At 37.9% G+C, this 18,479-nt stretch overlaps 2 protein-coding genes across 3 annotated transcripts in view; both read left to right on the top strand.

The window, feature by feature from the left end:
- Positions 1–781, top strand: part of LOC110773852 (uncharacterized) — a 30,844-nt gene extending 30,063 nt beyond the window's left edge. For both annotated transcript variants that reach the window (XM_088249569.1, XM_088249568.1), the window contains one exon: positions 41–781. In XM_088249569.1, coding sequence (XP_088105695.1) covers positions 41–652 — 612 coding nt within the window. In that variant the 3' untranslated portion in view covers positions 653–781. The remainder of the gene's footprint in view (positions 1–40) is intronic.
- A 3,198-nt stretch (positions 782–3,979) lies between these two features.
- On the top strand, positions 3,980–18,148 carry LOC110763935 (uncharacterized). Its single transcript, XM_088249567.1, has 7 exons — positions 3,980–4,417; positions 5,613–6,104; positions 6,182–6,331; positions 6,731–6,829; positions 15,046–15,075; positions 15,205–15,635; positions 17,432–18,148. Exons 1-7 carry the CDS (start codon positions 4,111–4,113, stop codon positions 18,038–18,040), a joined length of 2,118 nt encoding a protein of 705 aa, XP_088105693.1. The 5' UTR covers positions 3,980–4,110; the 3' UTR covers positions 18,041–18,148.
- The last annotated feature ends 331 nt before the right edge of the window (positions 18,149–18,479 follow it).

Raw genomic sequence — 18,479 nt, 5'->3', positions numbered from 1 at the left:
CTTTTACTCATATGAATCTTTTTGTTCAATAAAAATGTAGGAGGTTGAGACTATTGTATTACCCCGGATTAAAGAATCTCCTAATTACAACGACGGTATGATGCCGTGTGAGCTGTTTACAAGGAGCCACAAGGAATTGGTGAAGGAGGGAGAAAGATGGATGAAAGAAAGTGCAACTTCTTGTACAGTTGTAGGTGCTCTCATTATTACCATGATGTTTGCTGCAGCATTCACAGTTCCTGGTGGAAACAACGGAGAAACAGGCTTCCCAATATTCTTGCATAAAAAATTATTTATGGCTTTTATGGTTTCAGATGCTATATCGCTCTTTTCATCTACAACTTCGGTGTTGATGTTTTTAGGAATCCTTACATCACGTTATGCGGAAGATGATTTCCTCAAATCCTTACCAACAAAGATGATAATAGGCCTTTCCACCTTATTCATCTCTATTGCCACCATGATGGTTGCCTTTTCTTCCGCCCTTTTCATTATGATTCATGAACAATCGTGGATTGTTATTCCAATGATTTTCCTTGCTAGCGTTCCAGTCACCTTATTTATTTGGATGCAATTTCCTCTTCTAGTTGAGATGTACATTTCTACTTATGGAGGAGGAATAGTTGACAAGAAAGTGAAATCAAGGGCATAAATTCTTCTACTTGGAAGAGAAATATTTGATAGGAGAGTGAAATCATGGACATAACTTCTTGATGGTACGTGTAAGTGGTAATGTATAACTTTCGTAATGTTGTAACTTCTAAGAAGCTTGTATGCATTGTCCATGCCATGTATGTATGCTTGATGGTACGTGTAAGTGGTAATGTATAACTTTCGTAAGTGGTAATAATAAAACTGAAAGTTCAGTATCTATTTTATTTGTTCTTGTGAAGATATAATTGTTGGATAAGCTTCTGCTCCCTCCCCATATCCCTGATAATATGTTGTGATGATTCTTGGTAAGATAAGCGTGTGAGAAAAGAATTTGGGATAAGTCTTGAAGTTGTTTGACTTTGTTTTGGGCTCTTCCCGTTGCATACAAAGATCGAGCAACGAACAGATCAAGTCAAAGGCGCCACCATGGTAAAACCTCTGTACCGTAGCAATAGTAAAATAATGCTTGACCGGATCTCAGAACTAGAAGATTATCTTAAAGTCTTGGTCTTGCAAAATGAGGCTCCAGAGATGGGAATCTTTAATAATTGTGCAAGTTGCAACATGATCTTTCCATTCACATTCCCCACGTTTCCAGGAGGAACTGTGGTTGTCACCAATTTTCTAAATACCTTTTAAGTGAACACGTGACTGACTGCACCACAGAAGAACTCAGCCATAACGAACCAGTTGTAGCCAGTAACGGTTTTGGGTTGACCATCAGTGCTGGTGGCAGTAGCCAATAGGGCCTATCCAATTAAAAGAATCTTTAATATATACATATATATATATATATATATATATATATATATATATATATATATATATATTTCTATGGCGCCGTTTTCGAGCAATATATATATGGCGCAATTTTTCATTTCCTTGGTACATAATCAAGTGTCAATTTTCAAATTCATCATAAGCATTCACAATAATGGTCTAAACCCTCTCCTCTAAACGCTAAACCGTAAAGGAAAATGCTAGGGAGACCAACTTGGGATACCAACTCTCTAATAGAGTGTGGGACCCATTGTATTGGTGGGCTCCACCTCTATTAGAGAGTTGGTCTCCCAAGTTGGTCTCCCTAGCATGACCCAACCGTAAAACCCATCAAATGGTCTTTTATAAAGGAGAACATGAGATAGCAAAAAGCTTGTAAAAATGATATTTTTTTAGTACAAGCGATAGTCGAAATTTAGAGGAGAGAGAGGTTTCTCACACAAACACTACCAAAATGTTGTTGACGTGAGTCAAAGTCAATATTGTCAGATAATATAGAATCCTCAAACTGATTAGGAAGCTTGTGAATAAAAATCCAAGTTCAAGCCGATAGGATGAAAGATTTCTTCAAAGCACGTATATATAATTGCACAATCTTTTAAACTTTATTTGTCCCCACAACTTGTGTGCAAAGGAAATACACAAACATAAAGCCTAGCGTAATTCTATGTGTGTGTCAACGTTTTGCATAGCCAAAACAAACCCAAACACACAAGACATTTTACAAGACTCGAGATACCAAAAAACACAAAAAGATTCAATTTACAAATCTAATTGACTACACCTGTCTTAAACTAACACCACATTAGTGTTTGTGTTGGGCTTTAGCCTTCCTTGTTACCAAAAAAAAAAAAAAAAACTAACACCACATCGATGTTCCAAAAACTCAATCCTTTCTTTGATCTTTGTTTGTTGCGTGAGAATTTCATGTAGTCCCCCTCAGGTTTAGCATAATTACAGTGCGACCACAAATAACATCACATAAAAACAAGGTTAAAACCCAGTTGCCGAGTGAGAGATTTGGCTGGGAAATGACGATTCTAATGTTTTGAACATTTGTCCTCCTAAGCTACAATACTTTATGTGGCTGGCTTCTCAAGGAAAAATTTTATCTAATGATCAGCGGGTTCGAAGGCAGTTGGCTTCTGACCCTTCATGTGGCTTTTGTTCTTGGCCTACTGAAACTGTTCTTCACATTCTTCGTGATTGTGAGCGAGCTCGATCTACGTGGAATGCTATCCTCCCTGCCTATGCTCATAATTTTTTCCATTTAGATGCTCAGCCTTGGATGAAGGTCAATGTGCTTTCCAGGGAGAAATGGAATGGTGATGTTCCTTGGAGTACTGTTTTTGTGTTTACTTGCTGGCATTTATGGTGTTGGAGAAATAAGCATGTTTTCCAGAATGAGGATACAGTCCTCCCTAGTCCTAGACAAGTTATTTGTGGGGCAGCCCAAGAGTGGATTAAGTCAGCTTCTAATCGCACTAAAGGGGTAAATAAAGTTCAAATTCATGTTGCTTGGGAGCCTCCTAGGCTTGGACAGTTCAAACTGAATGTGGATGGTTCAAGGAGAAGTGTTACTGGTTGCAGTGGTGCTGGGGGAGTCATTCGTGACTCTTCTGGTGACTGGGTAAGTAGTTTTGCTATTAATCTGGGAAAAGGTCAAGTTCTTGAGGCTGAGATATGGGGTCTTTTCTTTGGTTTGAAGTTAATTAGCAATTGAGGAAGGCATCAATTGTCTCATCATTGAAATGGACTCAGCTACTGCAATCAATCTCTGTCAGAATTCTTCTATGCTTACTGTGCATCCTTTAGCTACTTTGGTTAGGAGCTGTTGTGACCTTATGCAGCAGGTTCCCAGTTGTGCCCTTCAGCATGTTTTTCGTGAGAAGAATGATGTTGCTGACCAATTGGCTAATTGGAGTTATCAAGTGGATCTTGGGCTGTGCGTGTTTGAGCATGCCCCTAGTTGGTTAAGTGCTTATCTTGTTGATGATTTGCTTGGAATTGTCCATTCTAGATTGGTCTGTTTAGACCAGTGTGTGTAGTAGTCTGTTTCTTGGGGCTTTGCCCCCCTACTTAATCAAAAAAAAAAAATGTTTTGAACATTTGATGCTGGAGGTCGGTTGATGGAAAGACAGTCTTGGCCTGGGACCGCTTACTAATCCTAACACATTTTAAAGATAGGGGGTGTGACTGTAATTTTGCCAAACCTGTGGGGTCTGAATATAATTATGCCAAACGTCAAGGGGTTTAAATGAAATTCTCACTATTGCTGGCCATTCAAGTATTTTCGTTAAGTTTCTGGAAATCCGGTCCCACATTGCTTTACTCTGTACGAAAATCTTAACTTCGGTTTGTTTTTTTTACCCTTTTTCCCCTTTTCCTTTTTCTTTTTACAGAGCTTCCACTGAGCCCTTCGTACTTGTTTGACCACATATCCATTAATATGTTAGGTTTCAGGTTTAATTTAAAAGAAGAGAAAGCAAAAGAGAGAAAAGCAACTATGAAGAAAAGCAGTATGTGGTCCTGTTACAGCATAAGCAATCGAAGGGATGACTGGGTTCTTTACAAGTTATTACAAGGACATTAAAACCACTCTTTAATTTTTTCTCTTGTAGTGTGCTTGACCAGTAAGAATGGAAGCAAGTGGAAGTTCTTCACAAGAATAACTATATGCATTGGAGTGTATTGGTCAAAAATTACTTGTTGGCTCAAGACCTTTGGGATGCAGTGGAGGCTACAGCTGAACCTCCTAAAGGAGAAGACCAAGACTCTGATGATCGGCTCAAGACTTGGAGGAAGAAGAATGCGATGGCTTTACATACAATCCAAATTTCGTGCGGGCCAGAACCTTTTTCGGTGATTAGAGACATGACTTCAGCCAAGATTGCTTGGGATACTTTGGCAGAAAGGTTGACGCCACAGCCATTACTTCCATGTAATTCGCCTGTTCAGTCTGCAAACTCATCCAACAACCCAGGTATACTTGATTCTCTCTCTGTGACAAGCAAAGGTGCTGATCATTTAAGGACTAATTAGTTTACTTTTATAAAAGAAATATATATCCTCATGAAAATTACAGGCATCAATATCAAATATATGTGCAGCAGTGCGGAAATTAAAACTTCATTCTATAACAAAACGTGCTCCAAAGAGGGTTTTTAACTCTAGTGATCCCCTTCGTTGATGGAGCCCTCCAATAATATTGATGGGGAGATATTTTGTGGGGTTCGTTACGCATCGGATTGAATTATTTTTCTTATAAGATCAAATCTGATATATGCTAATGCGCAGTCAATATATCTCATTCGTTTACGCATCTAGCCACCAAGGGTGGAACTACATGTAGACTAGACTGGGCTTGAGCCTAGTGTATGCAAATTTTATAAGGTATTTCCTACTCCCACGAATATTATCCCACCATTTTTTAGGCTAGGTAGCCCATAAAGTCACATAATTGCTGCATATATATATATATATATTAATATAAGTTATTTTTTATTACTTTTTGGTTTGGAGGCCACGTGGATGCCTCTTGTATTGTCTGGTTGGTGTTAAAAAAAGGAGTCACTTCTCTCAATTTTGTATTGTTCGTTGTTTTTTTTATTACTATTTCCTTTGCTTCTGTTTTTTTTTGGGTCAATTACTTCTTCATTCTGTGGTTTCCCAGTTCTCTCTCTCTCTCCTGGGTGCCATGAGAGGAGGGGGATTCCACCACCACTATGGTGGGAACCATTCTTTTCTTCTCTTTAGTTCTGCTTCCGATTTACAGGTTCGCATCCAGATCTGCAAGTGCAACAAAGCTTTTGTGTTTATGACCCTGTTTAAATTTTTTGGATATGCTACTGCTACGAAGTGTACTTTTCTTTGTGTTTCTTCTTCCCACGGTTTTAGTTTCTGATTCCCACTTGGTTCTCACTGTATCAATTAGCATACCAATAAATAATTTGGTTCTCATTGTTTATATAGATCTCCCATACAAAAATAAAATAAAATTTTAGCACATCCCCAGAAATTTTTTTGGTTCCGCCATTGCTAGTCACACATGATAGATTTGATTGAATAAAAAAAAAGGTACATATAAGATGCATGTACAATTCATTCAATCATTATTAAAATAAGAAATAAATGGATTATGGTAGGTGAAACAATTGAGTAATTAAAATTTGGGGCAGGACATGACGCGACTGTGGATGACTTCCATCAGCATCAGCCGTTCTTCAATGCTGTGAGGAGTGGGGATTGGAATAAAGCAAAGGAGTTTCTTACCCTACATCCCAATGCAATAAGAACAAGATTTCCATACACAAAAAAGACAGCTCTTTACATGGCAATAGAATTACAGCACGAGCATATTGTGGAAGGGTTGATGGAGTTGATGACAGAGGAAGACTTGGAAATAAAAGCTCTTGGTTGGACAGCTCTTGCTGTTGCTGCACATAGAGGAAATCTCAAAATGGTTGAATGCATGGTTAAAAAGAGCAAGAACATACTTAGTATTGCCATTGAGGAAGGCAATATGACTCCAATTCTCTTGGCTTGTCTCAATGAACATTGGGAAATCGTTCATTATCTCTACTCCGTCACTCCACTCGAAGATCTAATGCCAGAGAAAGGCCCGTACGGCGCTGGACTTGTTTGCCATTCCATGTTTGTGAGAAAATTTGGTATAAGTTTTAACTTAATTATGACAACCAAGTTGATTAAGCTTTTCCCATTATAACACTTCTGTTCTCTACTACAGATATTGCACAGGAATTAATTCAGCGTTGCCCACAATTGGTCCGTACTAAAGACCCCCATGGGGTATCCCCCATACATGCATTTGCATTGATGCCTACTGAATTCCCAAGTGGAACACGACTCAAATTCTGGCAACGATGGATCTATAATTGTTAGTATACCCACATTCTCTTTCCTCTTACAATGATAGTTATATATAATATTTCATTGTCTGTTACAAACACTCATCTATACTATATGAGAAGAGGCATTATCAGGCGCCGACCTAAGACTTGAAATGAAAATTTCTAATCTCTAAGTGGCCATTCTTATACCTAAATAACAAACATTGTCAATAAATATGATCCAAGTTTAAACAAATTGGACATATATAAGTAAGATTTCTTCGTGGTGTTCATGTGTTCTAATGAAGGTACGTCCAACTGAAAGAATCTATGAATGTTTCTATATACATAGCATATATACAAATCAATTATCACAAGAGATATTGGCAATAGTAAAAAAAGGTAGTTTAAATTATTTTGATTGAGGTCACTATCTTTTCTGAAAGGTATACACATAAAAACTACTCGTGCCATCGGTGATATTCATGTTAGTGTTCATAATGAAGCAAATGAAGGAGGTAATCGAACGGATATCACTTGGTCAGGTATGTTGCGACTCAAAGTCTAACTCTTGTTTTATTTAATAAACTTGAAATAATTTTTTCATATGTTATTTGTTAATTTGTTTTCTCAATAACAATAGTTGAGACTAACTACTGTTAATTAGCAAATGAGTAATTTTTATTTTTTTTTATCAAAAGAAGAATTTCATTGAACTTGCATCAACAATTATAATAGAATCAATTGGCGAAACGAAGGGATAAGAGTGGCCTCATTAAAACCTTGCCATATAAAATCTAGCAAATGAGTAATTAAATCAACTACAAACATACATAAAGAAATTAGCTAGACATAGTAAAAGGAAACATCACTAGAATTGAAGAAAGCATGAAAAATTATGGAAGATGGCTCCTGGAATTTGTAACAATCTCTCCTTGATGCAACAATGTGCTTCTGTCAATTCTAGTAGTGGTGGCTAGGTCTGCAATAATTTTGGGTATTTATAAGGAGCACCTCCTTTAGAATTAATTAGTGTTTCTAAAGGCTTTTATGAATCCGAAATATCCAAGGTTTTCCTAAAGTTTCTAAAAAGAGTGATGCTATTTTCACTCTCTAGATCCTATTTCTCCACCCACCTTATTTTCAAAATTTTAAAAGCAAATTTACCCTTTTGTAAAATGACTTTTGAGGACTTAATTAGGGAAAAAAATGAACAAAGGCAAAGAAAAAAAGAAAAAAAAAAAGGAACAAAGGCAAAGGCATCTATCAAACTATGTCTCTCTATTTGCACCCACCCTTTGCAGTAAGTGTGGTCTCTCAACTCTGTAAAAACTCTGTTTAGACTTTAGGAGTGAGAAATTTATAGAGAGAAAGAAAGAGAGTTTCTTTATGTGTGTGTAAAGAGAGTAGCAGAGATACATATATATATATATATATATATATATATATATATATATAAGAGAGAGTGCGAGATGCAGCAACACCTAATGCAGATGCAGCCCATGATGGCAGCCTGTTATCCCAACAACGTCACTATTGATCACATTCAATAGGTCCTCTTCTTCTTCTCTGCCTTTTTGCTCAGCTCTTTTTCCTGATCCTACATTCCTGTCAATAATAGTGTGACATGTGTGCATAAGTTTTTTTTTTTTTTGTGTGTTTTTTATGAATTAGTTTTACATAGCCATAGGCCTAAAACAAGACGTACGTAATAGGCTGAGACCAATTGTTGGCCGATCAACCACTACAACTAGACCTCTCCATGTACCACCACTAGCATGCGCTCGGGTCAACATGCATAGTCGGACTCACCAATGAATCCCCATCTAAAATGGTCGGTTATTAGCATGCTCGAGCTGTATAGAGAAACCTATATTCGATATTCACTTTCGTGCTCGGGACGATGTGAAGATCATCCTAGGTAGGAACGGACCCAGGAATCTTAGCTCGTAGGGTCATAGTTTAAAAGTTCAAATTTTTTTTCGAGGCGGCGGCAATGATGGCAGCGGCGGCAATGGAGGAGCTGGGGCTTAAAGGTTTAGTGAGGGAGAGAGTTAAAGGTTTTGGGGGGGGGGGGGGGGTGGGTGGTGGAGATTGGGGATTTAGGTTTTGAGGGTTTAGGAATGGGTGTTTTGGAGAGGCTGAAGTCGGGAGGGTATTTGCAATCTCTTCTAATTTTTTTTTTTAAAGACCAGGACCAAAACGCCGTTTTAGCCAGTGTGTTTTTAAAAAAAATTTAGCTGGGCTGGACCAAAACGATGCCGTTTTGGCCAGCGTGTTTTAAAAAAAAATTAAACGCTGGGCCAAAACGACGCCGTTTTGGACAGCATGTTTTAAAAAAAACAGAAGCGCTGGGCGTCTTCTTCTTCCTCATACCAGAAACCTTCTCCTTCTTCATCCATTCATGGGGTCACACAGCCATTAAAGGGGACCTTCTACCTTACTTTCATGGAGTCCATAGGGTCGTTTGATCCCATTGACCCCACTGTGGGTCCATCCCTGATCCTAGGTCCAAAACAAGTCACCGACACTAAGCCCATGCGCCCCTGACAATGGCTGTGGTTTGGGGAGGTTTTCCAACAACGAAAAACTTCAAATTGCCGGGCAAGGCCTATACCAAAATGTTCAGAGCAACGATGGGAACAATTTTTGTACTTGGCTTGATGTCATTGCGTGGCCAATTTGGCCTGAAAACACACCCAAATCGGCCGCCACCGTGGTTGTCTAGATTAAAACTACGAATCCATACTTGGATCGACTACAAAGGCCATTGGAATCGCCGGAAAAGTTGTTGAAAACCTCTAAAAAACCACCGACCTTTCGAGTTCCAAGCACTGCCGTGAGCAACTAAGGTGGCTGGGTTCTTCACCAAATGTGACCGATGGCATTAGAGGTCGTGGCCAGATGACTTTGGACTGTTGTCATAAAAAGAAACAGGTGTTATGCGTCGTTTTCACCAGAGAGAGGAGAGAGAATGTCGAGCACATAAGAAGCTAACCTGGAATTTTAAAATTTGACTTCTTCAAAATTACAGTTGTGCCACTAGTCTTCTGTACCCCATAACCCTCTCATTAAAACTTCAATTTATGCGTAGTATGTGTCTACGAACCCGTGAGAATGAGCCCTATGCAATGGAGTGAATAAAACTTCCAAAACCAGTCCCAAACAAAAAATGAACCTTAAACCACATAAAAACCCTAGGGGCAATACCATCAGTTTATTTTAAATTTCAAAAATAAAATTAAAAATTCGGGACGGGATGTTACATCAGCTCCTTAAGTTTCAATAAATTTCAAAATTATCCCAAAAACTTCATTTTACTTTGCAAACGGGTCCCTGGTGCGAATTTAGTGAGTTCCGAGGATTTTCAACCAATTTCTCCTCTAATTTTAATTATAATACCATTTAAACAATATAAACTTATGTAACCTTCCTCCTAGTTCATCAAATTCACTCAATTCACACCAAACTCAATAAACCCCCAAGATTTCACAAACCTAAATATGTAAAAACTCTCCAGCAATCCAACCTGTAAAAATTTATGTTTAAACTCCTCTGAATTCATTTTGAATCCTCAATTAAACTTCCAATAACAATAAACAACTAAAACAAAGGAATTGAAGATTATGAGTCAAAAAGCTCAAATTGAACTAATTTTAAAATCTGAATAACATCCCCCCAGATTTACCTCAGTTTGTGGAGCTCGATTCATTAATCACATTTGCGAAAACGGTTCATCAATCTATTTATACCTAGGGTATTTTTTCAAACCTTCAACCCACAAAGGAGGATGACGTGGATAAGCCAATTAGAAAAGCGTTTGGGTCTATAAACAAAGTGGATTGGCCAAAGTTAAATCTCAAACCAATTATGGAAACCCAAAGTCGTAACCCAAACTTGTGCAGGGGTATAAGGGTTTGGCCCAAGCTTCGAGCTCAAAAGCAAGGCCTACTCATCTGGACCTTTTAAAGGTCGTGGCATCTGAGCCGAAAAGAGAGGCAACCGATTTACTTTTGGATTCCACGTAGCATTTCGTCAAGCTTTTTGAAAACTTTTTCAAAGTTCTTCAGCAGCATCATCATTGTTATAATTCATTCAATATATCAACAAGAAGCTCTGTTCTTAACAGAGTCCGTTTGAGCACCATCCAATCCATTTTGTCAGAGCTTTTCATGATTCAATTTAGTTTTCAAAAAGCCTCTCAGAAGACAAAGCAGCCAAGCACAACAGCTCCAAATACCCAACACAGCACGAAAAGTCTTGTTATCAAGACTAAAAAACCAAACCGCCAAGAACTAGTTCCTAACTCAGCCCTATGACAAAGTCAAGATCAAGGCACTAATCACTCTTTTTGCACCCACGACCACTTATGACCATTGTGCTGGCACGCTGCGTACAATGTCACGACCTCGACTCGAGGGTCGATGGAAACTCCGCGCCTGGTGCGTGAGAAAGTAAAATAAAATAAAAAGAAGTCGAAACATGGGTTTAAAATAAACTTCTCTTATAAAAATAGCTTCAAAATCTTACAACTTTACAGGAAATAAATAAAGCTCTATTACTCTCATCTAATTCTGCCTCAACTAGTTTAGTCCTTGTCTTGCCCACTAATTCATTTGAAAAATTAAATAGGGTGAGGGATGAGCAATCACCGCTCAATAGAGACATGAGACATTAACACAATAGATTGATATAACTAAATTCAGTGACATGCAATCACACAGCCAAATATCACATTAATAATAATACATGAATGAATGCTCTTTATTTACTCCCGTTAATTCATATAACTAGACAAGCAGACCTACACGTCCCATACCATGCTTATACCACTTGGTCTCAAATGCCCATTTATATGAACTAACACCCATTTCAATCATTCCATAATTCCCTTTTGTTAGTCATCTTGTCTAACTCCCTATTGCTAGTCCTGAATCACCCAATAAAAACCGTGTGCATTGTGGGATCCCTGAGACTTGGTACCGGCCGGCCAAGAGTTAGACTCAACTACACAAAAAAACTATTTCCATTACCCTCTTTTCCATCATTATTTTCTCAATCCAACAATTCCAACCAATTTCCATGACATTATGCATTTCACATATCCATATATCTCACAACAATGTAACATTTAAAACATCACCAATGTATATATATAATTATGCCAACATTATTCAACCAGTCTAGAACACATAAACATTCCAGGAAAAATATTCAATTGTAACAAGAATATTAATCAAATAATCATATCACGCATAATATAGTGTTCACGAAAACTTTTGCTAGAAATGTAAGGTGTTTTCCCAATTTTCCACCGCATCCACAAACTCAGTCTCCCACTCTTTTTCTTAACAATTCTTCTTCTCTCTAAATTTCTTTCTAATTTATCATGTTTTGAAACTATAAGGTTATGCTCCTATTTATAGTGGTTATAGGGATAGGATAAACTTTAATATTAAAAGGATAAGAACATCCAAGTTTATCCAAAAGATAAATATCTTAACAAGATAAGATCATCCAAGTTTATCCAAAAGATAAATATCCTCACAAGATAAGATTATCGAAGTTTATCCAAAAGATAAATATCTTAAAAAGATAATATCGTCCAAGTTTATCCAAATGATAAATATCTTCTTTTATCCATTTAAAATACGGGTCTTCACATACAGTCACACAAAGAAGGATGACCTTGTTATGTTCTTCCATCTTTCATTATTTCTCTAAGTAATTAAAGCCAAAAGTATTATTGGTCAACACAATCGGAGTTCTAGAACTAAAGTAATTATGAATTTAACAAGATTTTGAAGAACTTTTCTATTTGAACCTTCAGTGCCATTCAAAGATTTTCTCTCGCACGTGAGGAGGGACATGCGTCTTTGGTATAGGGTTAGGGTTTAGATTTAGGTTTTGGTATTAGTCTCTTCAGCCAGCTGCCATCATCGCGATTGGCCTCCTCTACTCATCCCGTCGTCATCATCGCCCTAGTATCATTTGATCCTCCACACTGTCTCAATACCCTTGGGTCTAGTGCGCTCATGTTGGCTTTTTCTCACGCCATTGACCTCCCCTTGTCTTTTCAGTAGAGTCTTGGGGGTTTTTGGTGGTTTGTTTTTCTTACGACTGGGGTTGGTCTCCTTTCAGCTGCTACCATTGTCTCCATGTCTTCTCCAACCTCTGATCGCGGCGCTACCATAACTGATATTGAATGGTCCTTTGGGAGCCAATTTGTTCTCATGCCACGTGGACAGGTTGGTGTGATTATTGGTTCTTCTGACACTTTCGATAGTTTTGTTGGATTCATTTATGGTCTTGTAGTTAAGGTCCTTACAGATCAACCTGTCAATCGCGATGGGTTCATCAAAACCTTCTCGCAACTCTAGAAAGGCTCTGCAGATGTCCCTATCAAGGAAATTGACTCCAACAGCTTTTGGGTGCGCTTTGTTTGTGATCGGGATAAAAAAATGATTCCTTGATATGGAGCCCTGGGTGTTTCGATGCTCTTTGATTTTGTTGGCAGACCTCCCAGATGATGGGATTATGCATTTTGGGTTTAGCTCCCTGGTGTTCCTCATTTCTATATGACTATCGCCATTGCTAAAGCAATTGAGGCTAGCGAAAGTTCTTTGGGTGGATAATCGTGATGGTACTAATTGTGTGAGGCGCTTTATTCCTATCGTGTGCAGTTTGACGTCACACAACCCCTTCTTCATCAGACACCAATTACCTTTCTGGAGGTGGGAGAACAAATGGTGGTACCAATCGAAAAGTATGAAATCATTCATGGGTCCATCAATCCAAATTTGTTAGCCCAGTTTACCTCTACTTTTGGTGATTTAGAGGGTGACACCAATCTACAGGGTAAATCTATTGGTACTTCAGCACGTCGCTCCTCGACAATTCACCTCCTTATAGGAGCCCCAGCCATTCCTCAAGTCAGGATGGTATTCGGAATAATGATGGCTTGGGTGACCGTCGTAGTTTGGATGCTCGGTCTGGGCAATCATCTTCTCGGTATCGAAATGACCTTAAGGATTCTCTCTCCTCCTTGTCTCTACCACGCCACCCCACTGTACTTGAAGTGATCAAGTCTCTTCGTCGCCATGTCGGATCTTCTGATGATGCTGCTCGTTCTCCGTTGGTTTAACCATTAAATCCGAATGTTTCGATGTTGGGAGTTTCCACCATGGTTGTTCCCCATATACCAGTGACTCTAGTTATTGGCGATCACATTGGTCCATCGGTTACTACTCCCGCATATGTGGATTCGGTACTCTCTAATCCTTTAGACCTTATGACTCTAGTTTTTTGTGAGTACTCCAACCAAGATGGGTTGCGGGAGACCCAAAAAATGGGAGGCTTCCCACAGTTCTACTGTTAAAATGAGCGTTGAGTGTAAGATACAGTTGCGGCGTCCTTTTGTAGTGATGTCTTGGTTCCTGAGAGCCATTAGTGCGCTTAGCATTTGGTGAATGCTTCCATACCTGACATCTGGTTTCAAGTTAATTCGAAGGAGGAAGAAAGAAATCAGCCGACTTTAAGGCTTTTATCCACCGCTTCTCCAATTATTTATTCTTTTCCAAGCAACCCAACCATCAGCTGCCACATGTCCTCCTATGAGTGGACCAATGTTCAAAATTTCTTAAAAATACATATGTACTCGAAAAATTCACCGAAAAATGCTATGAACTCATAATCTCACGTACTTTCAACTTATGACATCCAAATAAGCTCTCTAAAAATTATAAACTAATTCCCAAGTATACCTCAAAATATTCTAGGTCTCACATTACATTTAGGGAGGACTTCCTCCTTGTATATATGAGGAGCGGAGTATCATCCATAGTATCCAGCTCCCTGCAAGACTTTCTTCCATCTTGCACAACAGATGCAGCTGCCAGCAGGAAAAAATCTTGATGGTCGACCATTCATTGCTTAGACTTCAAGTTCTAAAACTTTTTAAATTATTGTAAAATTTAAGTCCAAAAAAGGTTGTTCCGACCCTAAAAATCAACCATGTCAAACAGGGGTTACAAGTCGAAAAAATTGATGAAAACTAGCTTCCGCTTGAAGCGTTAGACGCATATCAATTGATGTGTTCCTGAAAAATAAGGGTTACATTCTCTGTATCACTTTCTGTGGTAGATCCAAAAATTCACAAGTCGTGATACAAATTGACGTAGTACATAGTATTTTCTTAGGTTTAAATTGACATAGTACAGTAATTTCTATCACTTAAATTAAAATTTGAGCATAACAGATGGGTTGGCACATTATGCTCAACTAGATTTACTTGTGTATGTAAATTTGTTAAAAAAGAAAGTTGAAATCCTACATGCCCACAGGCCAGCTAGCTTATTTGGGTTGCCCAGCTCATAGGAAAGAGAGCAAATAAAAAGGGATCATCCCCCTTGGACATTAAGGTTCTCTCTGATGGCCATTCCGAAAGAGAGTATAGGCTACTTGGTTAGTCTAACGACTGAACCCTTATGTCCACTAGGGACCAATCGATTTTTTTTTTTTTACTAGTTACTTCCATCATCATCAATAAACTATTATCGTTTTTCACATTTTGTTCAAACAAAATGTGAAAATATTCCTTGCACCTATTAGGGAACTTTTCATGTGAGCTAATGTTCAAACAAAACATGTAAACACGTGCGCATTTTATTTTTCTTTCGTTTTTTACATTTTGTTATGGCATACATTTCTCCATCATATTTCGGATTTTGAACTTATCTTGCTGTGCTACGTATATTGCAAGGTCTGATCACGAATCTCCTTGAACTATTGGGTATGCTACATTCTTTACCACTTGTCGTTTTTCTTTTCTCCATCAATGGTTTTAAAATTCAGTTTTTCTTGAAGGATTTATATGACTTTTGTTTTTGTGTTTTTTTTATTTTTTGCAATGATAACCTAGGAATCAACCGCATACGTGAAATAAAATTGATCCATTCTCAATCCCTTGGACTTCTAGATCACATGTGTGAAGTGATAAAACATTCAGATGGTATAGACATGGAAGATTTATGTGGTGGAGCCATTTTCCAAGCTGTCGAGCTAGGGGTTTTCGAGTTTATTGATCGTATATTCCAAGCAAGTCCAGATCTCGTGTGGAGCAATAATCAAAATAAAAGAAACCCCTTGCAGTTTGCCATTGAATGTCGTCAAGAAAGGATTTATAGCCTGATTTATAGACTCGATAAAACAGAAAGAAATGTGATTGGAAATCTTGCAGATACCTCTAACAATAACATGCTACATATGGCTGCGATGTTATCGCCATTGGCAAAGCTAGATAATATCTCAGGTGCAGCGTTGCAAATGCAGAGAGAATTGCAATGGTTCAAGGTCAGAATATATCATTCCATATAATTCAGAGTTAGTTTTCTTCTTTTTCTATGAATTCGTTTTCATATGGCCCCTTCTCAAGACCCATTTTCTTTCCGTGAAATGTGGGAATTGTTCGTGGGGCTCATTATAAATTGTTTACTTCTTCAATTACCGCTAAAAAGTCACACTCTTACCAAAAAAAAAAATCGCTAAAGTTAGAAATTACCAAAATAAGACATCTAACTATGATAAATAAATAACCATAGCATTTCCTTACTGTATTTCCTGTAAATAATGAAAGTTCATGATGAAAGGATCTTGCAATAAGCAGTGAATAAATACATAGCTGGGATTTTGGAGAAAATAGGGTTCCCTGCATATTGTCCTGTAAATAATGAAAGTTCATGATGAAAGGATCTTGCAATAAGCAGTGAATAGATACATAGCTGGGATTTTGGAGAAAATAGGGTTCCCTGCATATTGTGGGAAGCTTTTTTAGTTGAGAGCTGAACTGGGCCTGGTGGACTGCTGTAAAGAGCTCTAGTTCACCTTTTATGAGTTTCTGGCATGAGGCCCCAAAACATTCCGAAAGGATATGTCAATTTTAGGGAATGCCCTGGAGATGAATGACTCCTTCAGGTATTAGTGGCATAGGAGGCTTGCTTTAGTGAATCAAAATTGATCTTGATTTTAGAGGCTTGTAGTGTGGGAGCTAAGAGTTCATAAGTTTAGAAAAAGAGATTTTATCTCGGCTTTGAAGATGGTGTTTTTAGGTGGTTTTTAATGGTGGATGAAGCTCAGAACATGTCGGTGTTTATTGCGAACTCTTGTTAGTCTTGGATTTAAACTGAAAAACACAGTTCCAAGAACTACATAACCAGTCATTCTCGAATTCCTAGTCTTTGCATAGGTCTTATACTCCAAGTTGATTACCACATTTAAGTAGTTTAAGACGAATAAATATCTTACATCCAATTCATAGGCGCTAGAGCTTTTCTCTGCCTCAGACACCCTAGCAGATGGGTTTTTTTTTTTCCTTCTTTAGCCAAGTCTTTTCACGTTTTTCTCCTCACTTGCCTCAAGCTAGTCTTCATTAGTGAAATATATTTGACTATGCACTGGTGGTAAGGTTGTGAGTTTTTAAGGTGGAATTGGGGTTCGAAACCTCCTTCACCACTTAAATATTTTAAGGGTATTCTATTATACATTTATTAATTTGAAAATAAATATATAATTATTGGGTCGGGTTTGGGGACGGGAATGTCAATACCATCCCCTATCCATACCCGATAGGAATTTTTAAACTTTAGGGATCCCCATACCTGATTCCCGTTTTTGCCCTGAAATAACCCCTCGTTAGGGCCAGGGATCCGGGGACTCGACCTGATGGGGATTTATGTCATCCCTAATTGGGTCCTATTTATTGGCTTTTACTTATAAAAATTAGGTTTTATTTTATAGAAAAATAAGCTAATGGGCTATAGGTAATAAAAAATTAATTTAATAGAAAAAAACCAAATTTACTAAAAAAAGAAAGTAGAAAAAGAAAATAATGTTTGAATTGATGGTAATTTCCAGCGAACATCGAACCCATCTTCTAATGAAAAACCAGCTGGACCAATTAACCTTGAATAGAAACAATACAAATGCACAGTGAGAGAAAAATTAAAATAAAAAAGGTTTACTATACTACATGGATGCATGTCTGCGGGGTTTATATGGGCTCAAAATTCAAATAATCAATGGTTTGGAAGGAAACATGGAGTAATACGTACGTTTATAGTTACACTGATCTTTTGTTCAATAAAATGTAGGAGGTGGAGACTATTGTACTTCCGAGGATGAGAGACACTTTAAATGCGGAGAATTTGACACCGCGTGCTCTGTTTACCAAGAATCACAAGGAATTGGTGAAGGAAGGAGAAAGATGGATGAAAGAAACAGCAACTTCTTGTACAGTTGTAGGTGCTCTCATTATTACCATCATGTTTGCTTCAGCATTCACAGTCCCTGGTGGAAACAATGGAGAAACAGGCATTCCCATATTCTTGAAAAAAAAGTTATTTATGGTTTTTATAGTTTCGGATGCTATATCGTTATTTTTTTCCACAACTTCAGTGTTGATGCTTCTGGGAATCCTTACGTCACGTTATGCAGAAAATGATTTCCTCAAATCCTTGCCAACAAAGATGATAATAGGCCTTTGCACCTTATTCATATCTATCGCAGCCATGATGGTTGCCTTTTCTTCTGGCCTTTTTATCATGGTCCATAACAAATCATGGATTGTTATTCCAATTATTTTTCTTGCTAGTGTTCCAGTCACCTTATTTATTTGGATGCAGTTTCCTCTCCTTATTGAGATTTTCATTTCTACTTATGGAGGAGGAATATTTGATAGGAAAGTCAAACCACAGGCATAAATTCTTGATGGCATTGGTATGTAATGTATACGTGATATTGTATAACTTTCGTAATGTTGTCACTTTTTTGAATCTTGTATGTATAATAAAAATTTGAAGTTCAATATTTATTTTATTTGCTCGTAGATAGCCTCTTGATTACACTTAAAATGACTATAGTTTGGTGGGCTTGGCATGAACTTGATTGAAATTGAATTCAGGCCAGTAATACAGAATGGCTCGTGGCCCTGCTCTTTCCATCTCTCTTTCTATGCGCCGCCCAAATGCAAGTCCGGCTACAGGAGATAAGAAGAAAATGCTCTACCATGGTCCAGTGAAGTGTTAAATTATTTCTTCTCTTTTTGTTTTTTGGCAATATCAGTGTTCTTAGTTGGGACTTAAGAGTATAAAGTTTGGGGAGATGAGAGATGACTCGGGTAAGATATGCAACTTGCAAGCA

Source organism: Prunus avium, chromosome 2, assembly GCF_965620075.1.
Source record: "Prunus avium chromosome 2, drPruAviu1.hap1.1, whole genome shotgun sequence".
In the NCBI taxonomy this organism is placed as follows: Eukaryota; Viridiplantae; Streptophyta; class Magnoliopsida; order Rosales; family Rosaceae; genus Prunus; species Prunus avium.
Note: the sequence above shows the minus strand (reverse complement) of the source record. Positions and strands in the feature narration are given on the sequence as shown.

What these genes read in the sequence shown, in the direction of transcription:
- LOC110763935 (XM_088249567.1), top strand. Translation starts at nt 4,111, where the DNA reads ATGCATTGGAGTGTATTGGTCAAAAATTACTTGTTGGCTCAAGACCTT. An exon ending in AAACTCATCCAACAACCCAG is followed by an intron (nt 4,418 to 5,612) that starts GTATACTTGATT and finishes AATTTGGGGCAG; the next exon opens with GACATGACGCGACTGTGGAT. An exon ending in GCAACGATGGATCTATAATT is followed by an intron (nt 6,332 to 6,730) that starts GTTAGTATACCC and finishes CTTTTCTGAAAG; the next exon opens with GTATACACATAAAAACTACT.